Source organism: Haemaphysalis longicornis, unplaced genomic scaffold (genome assembly GCF_048455015.1).
Source record: "Haemaphysalis longicornis isolate Haplotype H1 unplaced genomic scaffold, Haemaphysalis longicornis Haplotype H1 scaffold_2, whole genome shotgun sequence".
NCBI lineage: Eukaryota > Metazoa > Arthropoda > Arachnida > Ixodida > Ixodidae > Haemaphysalis > Haemaphysalis longicornis.
In genome coordinates, this window is record NW_027526295.1 from 44,770,794 (window position 1) to 44,784,668 (window position 13,875).

Below are 13,875 nucleotides of genomic sequence, written 5' to 3' on the forward strand. Positions count from 1 at the left end.
TAGAACAAAAGATGGCGACGATCTATTATGGCTTTGAGCGGATGATGATCAGCGAGCATTGTTGGCACATTAAAACAAAGCACATGCTCACAGTCTATAAAAAGGGCAAAAGTCCGAAGATACTGTTTTTAGGGATGCATTTGTTACTATTACTAGAAACAAAAAAATGCAGGGTTCAGGTTCTTGAAAAATACGAAGATGGTTTTGCCGCGGATGGTTTACACAAGGTATAAATGTATTTGATTGGTCATCATTTTTACTGTTTTGAGAAAATAACAATACTGAGGGCCAAGGATTTGTGTTGGGCTTGTATAATTAGGATACGACCGTTGTTACTACCCTTTTGTGGCACTTTTCACATCGCGTCGCCAGCTTAGCAAAGGTTTACCGTACAAGAATGTCCAAGTAGCAAATCACGAGGAACGTGGTGGTCGCTCAAATGTAACCACTCCTGATGATGAAAATAGGGTGCATTAATTTCAAAAATAAACAAAGATAGTTTCACAAAAGGCACGTCTACCAGGCAATAGTTGTCTTCTCTTAGAACTGTATATTCGAATTGAAACAGCTGTTACGTTGGCAGAGACCAACAAGGAAGCAAAACTAATACAAGCTGGTTTTTGTGTACAAAAAGTGTGGTGCGTTTGACGCTGGTTTATGTACGGATTTTGTTTAAACACGACGCGCAGGTAAACCACCTGTGCATAACCCATTTCCCTATATTTTCCAGATACTATCACAACAATTGCCAACACGATGGAGTTTCCTCTACACTGTGTTATTGTCTCATAACATAATACATTTTTCTGGCCTAATTGCCCAAATCCAAAGCTTCCATTCACTGTAAGTGTACCCTTCAATTTCAAAATGTTTGCACTGTTTCAACCGCTAAGCTCAATCTTTTGGGTTTTTTAACTAGGTACTCCCTGCATTCCCCTAATTATATTTCAGTTCGTTGAATAGGGAACATCGTTTCCACTAATGCACTCGAGTTGTACATAGAGCGTTGCTAGGGTGGTGGAAGTTATACAAGCGTATTTTAAATATAAATTTTGTTTAGAAAGAGATCCTGCCCCGTTGCTAGTTTGCATACGCGTATTTTGGTCCGTTTTATCTAGTCTGAATGTTAGATTTATATTTTCATTGTCTGTGCCTTCATTGTGGTCATATCCAGAATAACAAAAAAATAGCAATGACTATATGCTGTTCTTCCCATTTATTGGGCTCTAACGTATATAAATCTTAATTTTAACTGTAACCAGAAGGGTAAATAAATTTAAGAAATCTCGAGTTTCCTATTTATTAAACGACGACATATTTTCATGTGCAAGTTAGACGAGCTAGTAATTGGTTCATATTTAATGTTGTTTCTAGCGCAACATGTGTGCGTTGGTAGTTGTACAAGTATTTGCTATTTCCGCTTTTACTTCCTATGCATTTCTGTCAAATCAGGTAGTACCAATGGCACGCATTGAGAGAACTCTTTTTGTTTTTTCTTTTACTAAGACAAAAACATCTACGTTTTGAGTGAGTTATATGGCATTAAAATTTGAGGTCTGGAAACGGCAAATTTATTCACTGATGTAGAGCGAGGAAACCTACTTCTACAGCAGGAATGATGAATTCCTTATACACCACGCTTGTGAAAACTAATGTACTGCTTTATTTTCGGGCTAAGTGTTTGTTTTCTTCTAAATTTTACATCCACAACACGTAACATTTGTTCGGCGAAATTTTACTGTTTATACCTATCAAAGCGATATCGCAGCGCTTCTGAAAATGTGTAGACAGTTCGCTGAAATTGTTCTCCTAAGTCATTTTTTAAACGACACACAACTGTGCACATATTTCTATAGTCGCCTTGTGTGGGCCTTCGTAGAAAAGGGTCTGCCCATTAGCGGTTATTCACAAAAGCGCAATGTTTGTCTATTCAATTTCATCGCCTTGACCTAGACTATATTGCTACTAATGCAGAATGCCTTGAACAGGTATTTATGAAAATTTAAAAACCTTGGTTTAAAAACCAGTTTAATTGGAAGAGCGTTAGGCTGATCTTCACAAGGTCTGTAGGAAATTTTGCCGAAAAATAGAAATACGTTCTTCTAGTTCAGCCATTGCCACATTAACTGTCGTGGTCTTTCTGTGGTGCGATTTGGCATCGTATTCGGCAGGCACCGCTGTCAATCCCGATAATTTTAAAAGAACATGTCGGTGTACTTTTCTGTTGTGTTGCTCACATTAAAACCTCACTTAAGGCGATTGACACCTGCACTGACGACAACCGGTTTTCCGGAATCGGAAAGCACGTTGTCTTATCCTCGCACGATGTGTATCTAAATATTACTCGATCTGAAATTTTTATACTGTCTTTGTAGAGAGCAGTTCTTGTATGCGCGAGTGTCCACGACTCGTTTATGTCGCGTCTGGTCTGTGTAACAAACATTCGGTTTAGCAAACCACCACTCGGATAAGTGACCATAAATCATTTTTGTGCTATGGAGCCAATGTTCCTACTCTCATGCATGGCGCAATGTTACACGCCAGGAAAGTACCACTTACAGTGCTCAATTCGACAGCGGTTTGAAAACTGATCCTCAGTCTCACATACTGAATAACAAATGTTTATTCAACAAGTGCATCGTTTATTACTGCACAATGACTAGAATGATCAACCATAAAATTCAGCTTGAAATTTTGGAGTGGTACCTGTGTTGTAAAGCCTTGTTGTACTACGTAGGACATAACAAATAATTGTCATTGGCCACGAGTTACCGCCCTGAATAAAGCTGCGCCTTTCACAGAATGGTTTGATTGATGCAATGAACTGGAAGTCTGTATGCACAACCTTACAAAATTTGCAGCGGGCTACACTGCACAACTAATTGTTTCACTGTGATCATTTTATTTCTGGTTCTCTCTATGCATCGCCATTGTAGGGTTTTCTTTTGTGTGTTTCTTTTTGTTTATATTTTAGCGCCGAAATATTGAGTCAGCTTTCTGCGAGTGCATGAAACAGTGACATATATATGACTTGGTTGAACTTTTGAAATGGCAATATTGCTCTTTACGGGTTGTGTTAAAAATATTACGCTCAATACTTACAACATATTTCTTTTTCATTTTCAGCCCAAGGACGCATATTGGGATTCACATAAACGAAATGTACCAGTATCAATACTTCAAAAACGAATTTCCAACTTTTACTGCAAGAAAAACTCTCGTAAGCGGCTGTTTCCAACCCTGTCAAAACGGGTTTCATTCACGTATATCAATCTGAACAATAATTTAATCCATGAAGCTTGGAAATATCTAAACTTTTTGCTGATATCCATTCCCTCCTACTGTGAAATTTGTGTTTAGCAAAACGTACAGCGCATTGATTGGACGCCGTGCAACGGCGCGTACTTAGTTTGAACTCCAAAAAGCTTAGGCTAATGCAGTTAGGCTGCCTTTAAAATACAAGACGCAAGAATCTTAGATGACAAAGAATTTCCAGTAAAAATATGTGTAGTGATGACCTGCCAAATTCAGTTTATATGGAATCCGGATACAACAAAAAACTCCCTAGTCCTTCCTAACTGCTACATTATATCTGTCTGATTTTTGGCCTTCAAAAAGTGTTGTCTTCAATTGTGGTAGCAAGCTGCATAAAAAATGCAATTAAGTGTGGGTTACAATAAAGTAAAAAATAGAACATGTAAATTTTTGATAACACGATTTGAACATTCAGTCATCAAAACAAATACACAGTTTTGTTTAAGCTGCACGCATTCAAACTTGAAGTTGAAATATGCACAGGCTGGTGTGGCAGTTGTGTGAGGACGTACCAATGGGAGTTAGGAACAAGGGGAAGTGGGGAAGGAGAGAGAAAAAACTTCTTTCGGCTGAAGAGCTGGTCGGTGGGTGGGCTTTATAGTACAGGGCACCTATGGTTCAACCCACCGCCCTCGCCCTTTCGCAGAGCCATAAATGATTATTAGGGTTGGCGGTGGCAATTTTACCCTCCCGTTCTCTAACGTAGGACTAAGAATTTCATTCAATTCTGTGTTAATCTGACCCTCCTGACTTTGTGTTATAGAGTAGCGCGTCGCCCCAATATTTGAACAGAGGGGAGGGGAGATGTTCTATAGAAAACATCTAAAAAATTCTGATAAAACCGCATTTGTATATCAAATTTCTTCTTTCAAATTGCTCGAAAAACTGGGTAAAATATAACTCACTCCCACCCTGTGTAAAATCTGCTGAAAAATTGGAGCTATAGTTTTTATGTGTCTGATCAAACGTCAAGGAGAACTCGCTCGAGATTGCAAGCGCTGTCACTGCGCAAACTCTCCTGTTGGCGCAAAGAAATCGTCAGCTTGAAGGCAACGGCGGAAGGGTCTATCCCTATTCCTCACCCAGCGAGAGGGAGAGAAACCCGCCCTTGTGAGGCCGGCAGCAGATGTACGAACTTGCTTGACGCATGACCTACAGCAGGGTTGCCAAAAAGCCTAACCTACAAATGCGCCGCTTTTGGAAATGTCAATATAAATAGCAATGCAATATTTGCTTAGCTGTTAAGTTGTCAGGATCGAAAGACTTGTCAGGCTTTGCTGGCAAACCAGCGTAAAAATGACAAGGTGCTCACCAGGTGACACAGTTCTTCATATAACGCAGTTTTACAGCGTTACAATAATGAGTTCGCACATTCGTAAATATTCATGAATCTTTACCTTATTACAGCCCAAACACCACCTCGATGCCAAATGTTCAGTAGAATTAAAACAGCTGCGTTTTCAAAATGCCAAAATTATTCAACAAAAGCGATATATCCAGTATACACAAAATGTTTTGGAAAAGGTTTCCTTTGTTTGCCATTTCCCAGCCTGCTGTATGAATTTATTCAGTGGATAAGGAAATTGTTCATTTCACTTGCGGAAACGCCGCTCCCAGACACATGGCTCTGCACCATCGATGTCGAAGCTCATACACCGTGGCTAAGCCGCCGAAAAGCATCAGTTTCTTTTGCGGGCGTTGTGGGTATCTTTCGTGATTTCACAAGTGAACAAAGTCGGCGCAGTGGTTTCATAAACCAGTCGTTAAAACATATCCTATTCAAGTGGTTTGCTTCCCCTCAACTGCAATGCTATGGGAAACTAACGATAGTACAAGGCAGCGATGAAAAAGAAAACGGATGGTGACACCCTTGGAACGGTCCCGTGCCGTCTATATTTGGTCAAGGTTCTCCACACATAGGGGTTTTCGCTTCCAACAAAACCCAGCAATGCGAAACCGATAAGACGATTCAAACTTCGTGAATTAAGCGTTTTCCGGCAAAACGTATAGCGCGGTTTTGCTAGAGTAACCTGCTGGGGCTGCTGGCAAGTGTCCCCAAAATGGCGGTGGCAACGTATGCGTGTCTCCACCATTGCGGCGCACGCGCGAGAATGTACGCACCGTAGAAAAAAAAAGAAGCGGAGTTAAAACCCCGCTTTTAAAGACACTGATAAGCAAAGAGTATAGAGAGGCAACAGAGCGTCGTCAAAGCACGTTGGAGGAGTAGGAGGATAAACTTTATTGACAGCATCGTAATGTGGTGTGGGGCCCTCAGTCCAGGATTACATTGGAGACCCCCGCCGCCACAACCCTTTCCACCAGCCTAAGCTGGGAATCAAGACCGGAGCTCGACCGCTCCTCTTCCCACTGCTCACGGGAAGGGTGCGCTATTCTGTGAATTTTTGGGGTTGCGGAACACTACCATACCATATGGTACCGGGTGCCCGCGGCAGCGCGAAATTTGCACAGCAGAAAGTACTGCGTTGGATGAAGCAAGTGAAGTTTTGCTGGATGAGGAAATGTCGGTTTCCCTGATGTCCGCAGCGATACGCTGATGAAGAGCACGGTCCTGGCCCACCTCCACTGGATTGCTGATCGTCGGGGCGTCTTCCAGGAGCAACAAAGCGGCTTCGGGCGCCAACCGCTGCACGGCGGACTCCCTGGGGGATGTGCAGTCTATGCTAGAGCAGGCCCACCATGAAAAAGATGTAGCCTTGTTCCTGCTGGACATAAAGTCAGCCTTCGCCTCCGTTCCCCACACAGCCATCCTGCATGCTCTCGACAGAATGGGCATTGTGGGGCACCTCCGGAGGTACGCGAGGGCGTTCCTGGCCAACCGGACACGTCGACAAATGGTGGGCCGAGCAACCAGCAGCCCAGGAGACGTCATATCTGGGGTTCCCCAGGGGAGTGTGCTCAGCCAAATCCTCTTCAACCTCGTCCTGGCTAACTCCCGGACTGCATCCCGGCTGGGCTTGCGTTTCCATTGGGGATGGCAGCATATGCCGTAGACATCCAATCGCGGCACAAGGACCAACCAGACTACTCTCCAAGGTGAAGGCGTGCATTCAAGGAGGTGCTGTGGAAAGTCAGTCACCGCCTTCCTGACAAGCCGTGGCCGGCAGCAGTCTGAGTGGAAAACGCAGGCCTTGGAATTCCACCCGAGGCACGGCACGCAAGGCGACAGCGCCGCTCACCTTGAATGGCCAGTCCCTTCCATGTTGCCCCAGGGCCAAGAATCTTGGGCTAATGGTCGACTGCCAGTTGTGCTGGCTACCTGCGGGGAACGTGCTCCAGCAACGTACAACAAGGGTCCACCAGGGCGTGCAGAGGTTGATGGCGCGTGTCAGGGCTGCACACACCGTGGCCCTTCAATCTTCATGTAGTGGAGGCCCAGGGGTGTTACAGCGACTTCTATCGCTACCATCGCCCGTGGGCATTATGGGCAACGAGGTGGCAGACACCCTGGCCAATGGTGCTGCTCGCTAAGCAGGGGTATCAGCCTCTCGGGATGTGGTGTCATTCGAGGCTGCAACAAATATCCTGGCCCGAGTGTGGAGGCCCTGCATCCAGATGTTCGAGTGGTCAGTGGTCAGCCCCCACGGGGCCTCCCCGGACGCATCAGCAGAGACGCCCGGCCGCTCCTGCTTTGCCTGCGGCCTAATTTCTACAACGTGGGAGCCCGCCTGCACCACCAGGGTCGCCGGGCGTCCCCCACGTGAGCTGACTGCCCCGAGCCCGAAACGCTCGAGCACTTACTGAGCTCTTGTCCGCCAGCACGACACCGCGAGTGTCGTGCTGGCGGACTGAACTCCGGCCGCACAGCAGCGACTTCGTTCACTCAGTTATATGCTGGTAGACTTGCTGTTCCCCATGGGATTGGACACCTTACGACGGGAGGTCTTGCAGCACCTCATCAACTTGCTAGTTGGGACAGGACTGGTGCAGCGTTTGTAGCCGTCGAGCCTCAGACGAGACAAACGCGACATAGGCTGTGCCCCACTCTCTTCCTTCTTTCCTCTTTCTCTCTTCCTATTCTTTGAAACCAACCGTTCCCTTCCCTGGAATGGGTCGTGTGAGGCAGGAGATGACCAGAGCAATGGCCGCTTCCTCTTTCTGGGTAGTGCTTGTGAAGGTCAAGGTGATGCTATTGAGGTGGTACCCCATTGAAGTAAGCACGACGATCGTGGCTCCTCGTCTGGCAAAGTCGGCGGCGTTAGTGTAAACGGTGCGGTCTCGGTCCCTGTTTTGTTTGTCGAGAGTGCGCCACTTGATTCTCTTCTCCCAGCGCGGTGAGTAAGGGTCATCTTACGGGGTATAGGGGCAACGTCGATGTATATTCTTATTTTTGGAGGTACGTCCCGCAATTGGTGCAATATTTCTTCAGGGGTGCATTCCCAGTATGGTGAGGAGACTCGTCATGCAAAGTGTCGTGCTTGGCTGCAGACGCTGGCTGGCGAGGTGGGCCTTCACTATTTCGGCGGCCGTGTTACGTAGGCCGAAATTAAGACGCCTGTTAGTCGAGGTACTAATAAGGAGCCTCAGAGCATGCTTATAGGCTTTAGGATTGTGGTGTCAATCTTGGCCAAGTCGCCCTTGATGAATATAGTGTAGGAAATGGCTTAGGTAGTGAGTTAGATTATGAAGGCCACTACAGACGAAGTGTGTCCGCTTCCTTCATTCCCCTCGCTTTGGGGGTTATTCTTCGGAGCATATGGGTAATTTGTCCCATTTGTTACTGAGCCGGTTGAGAAGAATTGTGTTTGAGCAGTCTTCCTGAAAAGTCATACCGAGGACATTGATGTGAGGTGATGGCAGGAGGGCATGACCGTCCAGGGTGATCTGGATGCCGGTATCTTGGCCATTTTTTTCTCTTTCCGACCATAAGAAGTTCAAACTTGTGTGGTGACCACGAAAGCCCGCACCGCCTTGCATAGTCCCTCCCAGCATCAGCGGCCAGATGGAGATGGTCCTGCATCTCGCCCACTGAGCCCTTGCCTGTACACACTGTAATATCATTGGCATATAAACCGTGTTGCAGATTTTGGATGGCCACCAGCATGGTAGGTAGGCCTCCAGGGCCTATGTTAAAAAATAGCGGAGATAATACCGATCCTGGTGGTGTGCCTGTGCTACCCACGTCAATAGGACCGGAGGACAAGTAACCAAGCCTGAGTATGACCTTTATATTTGATAGAAAATCTCGGACGCAATTGTAAGTCTGTGTCCTGCGTCAGGGGTTTTCTGGTTGGTGAGAATCTCTTGGTGAGTGACGTCATCGAAAGCCCCTCTCAGATCCAAGGCCAGGATGGCTTTTGGAGTGTGGTGACGACCTTGGCTCATTACATCTTTTATCTGCAGGAGAATGTCCTTTTTTTGTCCATCTTTTATACATCCATCTCTTATCTTTTATCTGCAGGAGAATGCAGGAGAATGACCAAACATAGTTGTTGGCATCTTGTTTGAGTGACGGAAAATTCGAAATCCACCTAAATGCAACCATATGGCTACAAAGGAAAGCTTCCTGCGAATTTATTCGAGTACTCTCTTGACTTCGAAGATTTTAATTGCGCCGTCCAAATTGCGGTTGGGCTGTCCTGTGTAGTTCGGGAAGAGTGGAGTGGAAGATTTTGATATATATCTTGTCTGCAGTTCTTGAAGGAGGTATAGTCCTGCGTACCGGCGAACGACTACATAACAGTGGCCATTACTCTGGCGGACTCACCCTTGCTTTTGTTGGGGTCTATAGGTACCTCAACAACCTCCCTGTTTTGGAGGGATTGAGGGTCCCCCTTAACTCGTCACAGAGCAAAGGCAATTTTCTCGACTGAGCTGCACTGCGTACCGGGCGCCTTCTTCAGTAAGTGAAGCAATGCGTTTCTTTATTTTCCGCTTAGGTCGATGTCGCTTCCAAAGACGAATGAGACCCCTCCGGGCCTCCCACATAAGCAGTAGCCTGGCGTCTACGTGCGGGATTTTCCTCGTGAGGTGAACATTCGTCGTGGCTTTATTGTCCACCCTGACTTCGCTGGACCATTCCTCTATACTTTCAAATTCTTTCGGGGACTGAGTGTCCCGACGCTCTCTAAATTCGCTCCAGTCTGTGAGTTTCGCTTCCCCGACATAAGCACTATAACCGCCCACAAGGAATACGGCGGAGATTATGTCGTGGTCACTGCACAGGTTCTCTGTAGTGTTACACCTTCGAACCTCGTTCATGTTTCGAACGAGCGTAGGTCAGGTTACGAATCTGTGGTCACGCCGTTGCCCATTCTCGTAGGTACCGACGGGTTTAATCAATAGCGTGAAATCCGCTTCCCCGATTTCGAGATTAAGTTCTGTGCCCCTGTGTCCCACTGAGAGTGCGCGCCATTACGGGTCCCGAACAAAATGTTCCGGTTACCTAACGATTTGGTGACTGCCTGCTAAATAATAGAATGGATTTCAGACTTCTTGTCCTTTAGTGTACAGCACATGTTTAGTATGATGAGATTTTAGGCCTTCCCCGCTTTTCCGGATATCTGTTCTGACAAGATTCATACTTGCTCTTGCTGAATTAGGGAGTGCTGAATCGCAGGTATGCCTTTCCGTATCAGGATGCTTGAATTGTGTCTTTTGGTGTCCATGTGTAACTCGGGAGCTTTGCTATCGCGTCTGTCTCTTGAAGTGCAATGGCATTAGACATTCCGCAGGCGGTTCCTACGTACTGCATCAGAACTGCGATTTTGGGTTTTATGCTCCTCCAGCTCCATTGCCATACTATTAGCTCCTGCCTCCTCTTGCGTTCATTTGCCATGTTTGGCGATATCGGAGTTGTCTTAAGATTTTTGCAGTGATGGTCGCTCTCACGGTTTATCTGGACTGGTCAAAGACAGCACACTTGGGCTTGCTAATGCTTCACCACGATAGGTTATAGCGGCGTTTGTCTATTTCAGCTGGGTTGCGGTAGCAGATAGGGAGGGCACCTGTTGTGTAAGCGCTTTATTCTGCGCCGAAACCTCCGCAAAAAGTTTGGCTACCTGTTCTTTTATCATTTTGCCAACTATTTTGTAGTTGCCTCTTTGGATTGCTCAATTTCTTCTCTCATTTATAATGTTAGCTGCTGAACTTCTGCTGTATTTTGAACGTGAGTTTCTGCACACTGGCTGACTGAATTCTTCAGGACACGAATTCCTTCTTTAAGTTCTTAGGTTCGGCTTCTATCTTAGAGTACTCAGCTTTCATCCTATCATTTTCAGCTTTATCTGGTTACATATCGTACACTGGGAGTTAAGGGCGGGAGCAGACAGAGAAAGAACTTCAGCCCAGCTCGCCTGTCCATTCTCTGCTTTTGGATGAGAGCTGCTCTTCCTTCTCACAGATATGGATCTGGATTTAGACTAGGAGCTCCTCGATGTGGTACTTGTCGGGATAGACCCCGTCAACCTCGAGTTGCTAGACCGTCGCCGAGACGTCCTTCCTGAAGATCTCGACTGGGCCGTCCGCGCTTTCCACTCGGTTCCACGCTTCCGATCCAGCGCCTCAAGTCGCAAGATGTAGGGCTCGCAGAATCCCTTGGGACAGACCTTGCTGGCCGTCAGATGACTTTCCTTACACAGGGCACAGTAGTGCTTGCAGTCGCTGCCCGACTCAGGTTTCCGCAGCCCACAGAGCTCGCAGGTTCGCATGTTTGGGTTTGGGCACACATCAGAGTGATTACCCATGGTGTTGCAGCTGCTGCAGTATGGCACAGTTTTTTCATAAATGTACCACCTGACATCAACTCCTTCGTAGTGCACGAAGAACGGCACTTTATACCCAAGGAATGTGATCAAAACCATTCCGCTAGTGGGGAGGCGTCGACACGAGCGAGACTCATATCCCGGGACGTACACGTCGTCTAGAATTTGCTCCATAGTATATTGGTTTTGAACATCACAGATGACCCGTTTGCCGACTCGGAGGGGACGAGCCCGTAGACATTAAACGTGCTGGCCCCGTCACCAATATTCTATTGTCGGATTTGATTGAGAGGAGTCCTGGCAGCTTGCTGATTCAAGATATTCTGGGTCTCATTCACACGAATGCGCATGTCGGCTTTGCACCACCTAAGTTCTGCTTCTTGCCGAAGTGCTTCCGAGTTGGGCATGGCTAATCTTGGTGAGGTCGAGGCCTCCTTTCGTCCTGATAACAAGCTTGTAGTGTTCTTTCGGCAGCGGTGGGGCCTTAAGCTTCGCGTTATGATTGCTCGGTCGATGTATCGGCCGCGCAGGGGTAAGGCTCTAGTTCATAGTGTCGATCACCTTCAATTTCCGTTTTTGGGCCCTGCTTACATTCAACATCCAACCTTCGTCTGGATTGCTTCCAAACAACCCTTCTTCACTTTAATCGCATTACACGTTGTCTTGATTTTGGGTATCGTCATGCTGCTTGCTTAGAGGTTGTGCCGAGGACATGGCTGAGCTCGCCATCGCCGCTGAGTGCGTACTTGTACTAGGCCAAACGCCGGGGGGAGAAAGCCGGCCATGAAGAACAAAGTGGTGCATTAACGGGCAAACTTTTGGTATGCACAGCGTCCTGATGACTTCACGCACAACGTCTTTATGATTTCGCAAGCAATGTTTTGAAGTAGCACACTTCTGGAAGCCGGTGTTAGCAGAGAATCGCAGACTTGGCTGTTCCAGCCGACGTCTTCTCATTTTTCAAGCAACTTGGATAGAGAGTGAGATAAAAGCGGGTCTTGCATCCCCGTGGTGTTAAATCGTAGGGTTTTCGCATCCGTCGCCGGCTCGATTGCAGCTTCAAATTCACGGCCCGCCAGCCACCTGAAACCTGAACTATAACTTGTCGCGTGGGGCCGTCGGTTACCTCCCGCTCACGAGTACCCGCCTGCTTACTTGTTTCTGTTTAGCAAGTGGTCTCACCTGCATGCGGACCTTTGTACATCCAGCTACATCAAACGGGGGTTAAATATGAAGGTCGCGATGAGGCGGCGAAGCAGTTTATTAGATGGTAAAAACGCCAGTTTGTCCTCGCCAAGGTCCGTCGTATGAAGCGGTCCGCCAGCACCCGACCTTCATATCATCGTTGTTTTGAATGCATTGTTTCTATGGGCAATTTGCCTGAACAGCGGTGATTCGTAATAAGAGGCGTGTCGTCGTTAGCCCGGCGGACGTACCAGAGGGGTTCCATTGTAATAACATTGTATATAATAAGACAGTGAACAGTCAGCTGCCAAAGAATACGAACTTCCACAAATAGCGATCGGCAGTGCCGACGCATTTATTACAGAATTATTATCAATGGTGGCTACAAAACACTGTCTTCTTTCATGCAATTCACTAAGACAGATCGGAATCGGGTGGATATTTGCGTTTGGAGCGTTAGATTCGCTCATTGACGACAGATAAAGTGAAACTTGGTATTTTTTGATGGGTTCCTGCAATGTATCAACCTTATGAGCATGGTCAACGTGCGCAGAAACATAGGAAGCCGGGTGAATGAATGGTCAGGAACACGTCGTGGCAATGTGGTATAAGCTGTGGAAAAAAGGTAGGCGGTAGAACATTTTACGCGTGGGATGTGGTTAAAGGTTCAGAGCCTGCGTAACTAATAATACACTTTGGGTACAAGAATAACAGGAGAAGATAACCCTAGCTGCTTTATTTCGGACAGGTTCAACCATATGCGATAATATACCGCATGCGGGTGGCGATAGTTGACGCATAGTCTATATGCCCTTATCACCGCCTTATATGTGTAGCCTTGCGTCTGACTTTGCGTCCCTCGGGCGATCGTATAGAATACCCGGATTTTTTTATGATTTGATCATGATGTGTTTGATACGGCTGTTTCATGTCTAGTCAGAGCTAAAGAAAATGCTGACGTATTTTGTCGGTGAGACGGTGCCAAATACGGTGTTGTAATTGTATATCGGCTGGTGAAGTGGTTATCTCTGCAGGTTACTATACCATGTTTGGTTTTTTGAGCTTTGATGTTTCTACTGCACAACCGCATTTCTCTTTCTTTTTTTAAGCATTGATATTTATCTCCAACAAATCAGTTTAATCTTGGAGTTTTACCAAATCTGACTGTACGAATGCGGTTCAAACCCATTCGGTTCAGTTATGTCCTAATGTGAGACGGAGTCTTAAGGGGATAGATGTAAGGTAGAGACTATATGGGATGCGATGTCCTTTAAGTATAATAATAATAACAGTGAACCGAGCACTAGTCCTTGGGGGAAACCGGACTTTTCCATGGAGTCTCCGGAAATTGTTGTTACGTTTGACGGACTGCATTCTGTTAAAGAGGAACTCTTGAATTCATCGTCGGTTTTCTCATCAAGCAGGTGGTTTCAGACTTTGGTTAGTAATCGCCCATGTTGTAATCAGTGAAAAGGCTTTAAAAGATTGATAATTGTACCTGTAGGAAGAGAACATGAACTAATATTTGTACATCTTTTGATAATTCGTAGTGTTGGGTACTGCAACAACATTTTTCTTGAAAACCGTGTTCGTTCTAGATGTGAAAGGTATTTCTCTTGAACTGAGAAAGACTGTAATTATAGATTGTTCTTCG

General features: G+C 46.2%; 1 protein-coding gene across 1 annotated transcript in view; it reads right to left on the reverse strand.

Annotated features, from left to right (window-relative positions):
* LOC144167935 (uncharacterized) overlaps positions 1-10,982 on the reverse strand; it is a 33,875-nt gene extending 22,893 nt beyond the window's left edge. The window contains exons 1-2 of the mRNA XM_077697057.1: positions 10,881-10,982; positions 6,864-7,001 (exon numbers count right to left, since the gene is read on the reverse strand). Of these exons, the coding sequence (XP_077553183.1) occupies positions 6,864-7,001; positions 10,881-10,982 (240 nt within the window). The remainder of the gene's footprint in view (positions 1-6,863; positions 7,002-10,880) is intronic.
* Positions 10,983-13,875: the final 2,893 nt, after the last annotated feature.